We start from the raw sequence: 5,068 nt of genomic DNA, 5'->3' as shown, positions 1-5,068 counted from the left end.
AACAACTTAATGAAATCGAACTCCTTGAATTATATAACAGCTATCCCGTCAATCAGTATAGTTATCTCGGTTATCTTTTCTTGTAATTCTTCTAGTTGATTGTATGATAATTTTTCGTTTTGATTGTGTATATTTTTTTATTGACATCTCAGATCATATTCAGTAATCTGTTATGTTGTCTATTTTTGTATTTCTGTAAATAAAATAACAAAATGAAGATACCAAGATCAATTTCAACAATTTAATGGAGTTATCCTTTTTTTAATTCTTATAACCCATTGTATGATAACTTTCAATATTAATTGGGTATATTTTTTAATGATGATTCAGATCACACTCAGTGATCTATCATGCAAACTATTCTCTATTTTGTGAATAAAATGAAAAACAGAAGACATCAAGAATGAGATCCAATAATTTAGTATAGTTATCCTTTCTTGTAATTCTTGTAAATAATCACTTTTGGTTTTGACTGCGTATATTTTTCAGTCGATATTTCAGATCACACTCAATGATCTATCAGACCAACTATTTTTGCAATTCTGTAAATAAAATAGAAAACAGAAGAGACTAAGAACGAGATCCAGTAATTTAGTACAGTTATCCTTTCTTGTAATTCTTGTAAATGGCTTTTGATTTTGATTGGGTATATTTTTCACTCGATGTTTCAAATCCGGCTCAATGATCTATCAGACCTACTATTCATCTAAATCTGTAAATAAAATAGAAAACAGAAGATACCAAGAACGAGATTGAACAATTTAATACAGTTATCCTTGTTGTAATTCTTATAATTGATTGTATAATTGCTTTCGATTTTGATTAGATATATATATTTTTCAATTCATGTTTCAGATCACTCAATAAATCATTGAGTGTCCAAATAAAAGAAAAAAGAGAAAGAAACCAAGAACAATATGCAGCGATTCTCATACCTTTCATATTTACAACGGCCAATGGATCTAAATACTTTACAACAAATGGTCAATCTCCAAGACCAGATAATTTTTTTTTCAGCATGCCCAAAATCTCATTCAAGATCTAATGCTGAAACCAATCTATAAGAGCACTAATCAATATAAAAAACTACATCTTCATCAAGTCCATTAATCAACGACTTGACAGACAGGCCTTATGGCTCCTGTTGATTTTAAATCTACTAACTAGTTTCTCCTTTTCCTGAATAGTATCAAGCTTTGGCTTCCAAACCTGGTTTCTTGATGTGACCAACTGGGCATAATCTTTCTGCAACTGAGGAGTATTGCACAAACCCTGATCTGATTCTGCACTAATCTCACGTTCCTTATTGCTGAATCTCCCATCTTCAATAAGCTTTGAAATAAACTCTGAACAGACTTTGATCCGAAGGCCTCCATCACTCTTTTCTATTTCAAATGGGTTCTTCAAGATGGGTGCCCTGACTGTATTAAAACTGAAGTTTGAAGCCCCATGAGAAGGAATAACAGTTTTAGGGGGAGAAATAAATGAAGCCAATGAAACCAGAGACAGAACAGACTGAAAGGACTGTTTGGGCAAAAGGAAATACTTGTGACCCATCTTGAGTTCTTCCTTGGGAGAAAGAGCTGGTATTTTTTGCCCTATGTAAAAAGAATCTGAATGACAGACTACATGCTCAGGCAAATCCTCCATGATTACACTTGCAAGTATTGGTCTGTTAAGAATCTCCATACTCCCATCTGAATGAAGTAATTGAATGGAGGTATGCTTAGGATTAGGATTAGGAACCACACATGAAGTATGATTTCCCATACTTTTTAAGGAAATACACCTGAACCAGATATGCTCTATTAGAAGTTTCAAGGAAACCCACCTAGAAGCTGCAAGGAAAGACACCTCTATTAGGTGTATATGAAGGATATATGAGCACACGAGTGGATGGGGCTCTGTTCAAGAGATTGAATGAGTCAACAGACCGGTTGCATGTTATGAAGAGGCGTCCACGAGCAGACATCTTGCATGACTCCTTCAAGTCAACTGCAGGTTTTTCTTGACCAAAATGTGGAGGGACTGGGAGGCCATTTGTCCTTTTCTTTGGCTTATGTGGAGGCCAATTTTTTTAGTATTACTTTGACGGCGCTCTTTGACCTTCCACTTGAAGTGGAATGTTATGGAATTTTGAACTTTAAATGGAAATTTCGGCCATTCAAATGGATTTTTCTAATTTTTTTTAATTTTTGCTTTTGCTTTGTTATTAAAAAAAGGTTGGTTGTTGGGGAGGGAAACTCTATGATTCATAGGATCAAGCAATATTAGTTAATACCTTTGGGCATGTATAGAAAATTAGGTATAGGATTTTTCAATGAATAAGTCTCTATATTTTGTATAAAGAAGAATATAATATCATATTTTTTTTCAATGAACGAGTTTCTATATTTTGTATAAAGAAGAATATACAATTATCACACTTCTAATCATTCTTAAAGTTTATATGTAATTTATAAGTAGATTCTAAATAATTGTTTTGAATATTCTCTTCTAAATATTTTTCGTCTTTTTCTATTTATTTTTTATTTTTTATTTTGGTATCTTTCATTATATGTACTCACATCCATATCAAAGTGGAGGGAGAATACAAGTGTGAAAAGTGCATACCTTGTACTTTTTATCATTTAAAAGTATGGATATTTTGAATACACAATCCTAGCACATGATCTTATTTGATTTGGTGTTCCCACTAACCTAAAACCTCATTTTACCATAAAAAAATAAATCTTAACTTCTGAAACATGTTATAACTCTTAGACTATCAATTTTTATCCTCAAATCAAATATTTGTGGGGAGAAATCGATTGATTTTAGTTTTACAAGTCAAATTTGACCATCAACTTAATTTTTTTTTTGTTCTTTCTCATCCCAAGTGGATTCTTTAAGTGCTTACAAAAAACAATGACACGTAACGAATCCAATGATGATATGATTACCTAACTCACGACCCTACTAGAATGCAGCCAATGAAATTGACCTTTCACTCACTACTACATAGAGAAATATAATCGATCAACCTAACTCACTTGTAAACCATCTAGAACATCTTTTGAATTAAAAAAAAATGATTTCTATTTCAAATAAGGGATTCACTTAACTTAAATTAATTGCCTTAGCAAACTATTACTTTTCCTAACAAAATTCCATCCACTTCAACTAACAAAAATCTATTAAAAGATTTGAAGGCCTAGTTTAGAATTGAATGCATGATTTCTTGCATACACAAGTTTCTTCTTGTTTTAAAGAAATCTTAGAACTCTAATTTAACACCAACCTTAAGATAATTATGTTTAAATTTTATGGTTCTATCTTAAGAACAAACCTTGAACCATAATTTCTTATATATTATTTATTTTCCAAGTTAGAGATTCATATTTTGTATTCAAGAACTACCTGTAGCCAAGAATTTGAGACTAATGGCTTCTAAGCTTTACTTTTATCTCTTACATGTCCCATTACAACCCTTACAACCATTTCATTTAAGATTGTAGCCAGGCTAATATACTACAAAGCAACAAGCTATTGCAAATCAAAAAGTTAGATTTGCACGACACGATATGTCTAGTTATTTATAAAAGGACATCACTCCCTAGTCAGTATTCATCATGTATTATCACATATCATCTATTATTCATTCCCCACTAGCCTCATGTGCCTCTTAGAATCACATTTGCCCTTGTCATAACACTAATTTGCACCAACATGTTTTGATTGCATCGCCTCTTTTTCAACAAGCTTTAAAACCCTAATTAGTTTCACAATAGGTCATTGCTTCACTCTTTACAATTTTTTTTGAGTTCTATGTCACCCCTACCACTATGGTGTCATTTGGTGTGTTGTCTTCCAAATACTATCAAAATTGTTAAACCAAATTCTAGTAGATTTTTATAAGGAAAAGATTCTCACCTAAGATGCTCCCAAAGTGTTAATCAACATCACTAGTTTGTTCTAGTAGATTATTATAAGGAGAAGATTCTTGTCTAAGAAGCTCCCAAAAGTCTTTACAAACATCACTAGTTTGTTTTATAAGCGCTCTTGTAAATACCACTAGTCTTTATTGCAAAACCAGATACCAAGACAACTACCAAATATAACTCATAGAAGAATTTTTGAGTCTATACACAAAATTCAAAATTAAAGAGGTGGAAATGAATAAAAATATCACATAATAAACTTTTTACCTATGAGACGATCATCAAACACATTTCTAAATACTAAAACACAAACAAATTGTAAAACACGTTTTATCAAAAATAAATCAATACTAAATCTAGACTATTTTTGCATGCATTTAACACATGCTAAAATGAATTTAGTATTTTGGAAATAAAAGTTGTTTCTTTGCATCCAAGTAAGTCCATTTCTACCTTATATAGCTATCATCCACTTCATAGAAAAACATGAAAAATCTAAAACCAAGTTGGCTATGGTCAAAATCCAGGCCCCTAAATAATGTACAATGCACCGTTTTGTGAAAATGTGGGAAATTATACAAAATGTACAGTGAGCAGGCATTTCCCACGGGAAATTCATTGTGGAAATTATATGCAAATGCATTATAAACGGGATTCCCAGATTGGAAGTTAATGAATGACCTGACACACTTTTCTTCCTGCCCCTGCCCCTGCCCCTGCCCGAGAAAACATTCCCGAATGGATGACGTCATCATGCACATGCAGATGAGATGACGTGTCTTCAAAACGGCCCTGACCCGCCACCGGCGACCGCCCGTTTGTGCTGGAAAATAATGAGACCGAAATAAAAAATTTAAAGAAATGACTGGCTTATCCGGTATTCTGGATGTAAACGTGATTATATTTTTTATTAATTTAAATTTTAAAAATTATATTATAAATGTTAGGTATCGAGAGTATTGGATAGACAAGACAGTAAAGCGAGGAAGTATTTTAATTAGAAATGATTTTTAGTTAAATTTGGTTATCAATAAAAAAAATACGAATTTAAATTGATTCCATAAGAATCCAAACTGATTCAATCACACTTGAAAAAAATTAAATATTTGTTTGATCCGATAACATTTAAAAAGATTAACTATTTTTTA

General features: G+C 31.9%; 1 protein-coding gene across 1 annotated transcript; it reads right to left on the bottom strand.

The window, feature by feature from the left end:
- Positions 1–918: 918 nt before the first annotated feature.
- Positions 919–1,858, bottom strand: LOC131054150 (uncharacterized). Its single transcript, XM_057988614.2, has one exon. It carries the CDS (start codon positions 1,768–1,770, stop codon positions 1,111–1,113), a length of 660 nt encoding a protein of 219 aa, XP_057844597.2. The 5' UTR covers positions 1,771–1,858; the 3' UTR covers positions 919–1,110.
- Positions 1,859–5,068: the final 3,210 nt, after the last annotated feature.

This window comes from Cryptomeria japonica, chromosome 9 (genome assembly GCF_030272615.1).
Source record: "Cryptomeria japonica chromosome 9, Sugi_1.0, whole genome shotgun sequence".
NCBI lineage: Eukaryota > Viridiplantae > Streptophyta > Pinopsida > Cupressales > Cupressaceae > Cryptomeria > Cryptomeria japonica.
Note: the sequence above shows the minus strand (reverse complement) of the source record. Positions and strands in the feature narration are given on the sequence as shown.

Bases quoted from the DNA above. Each gene is read 5' to 3' on its own strand.
- LOC131054150 (XM_057988614.2), bottom strand. From the start codon at position 1,770: ATGGGAAATCATACTTCATGTGTGGTTCCTAATCCTAATCCTAAGCAT.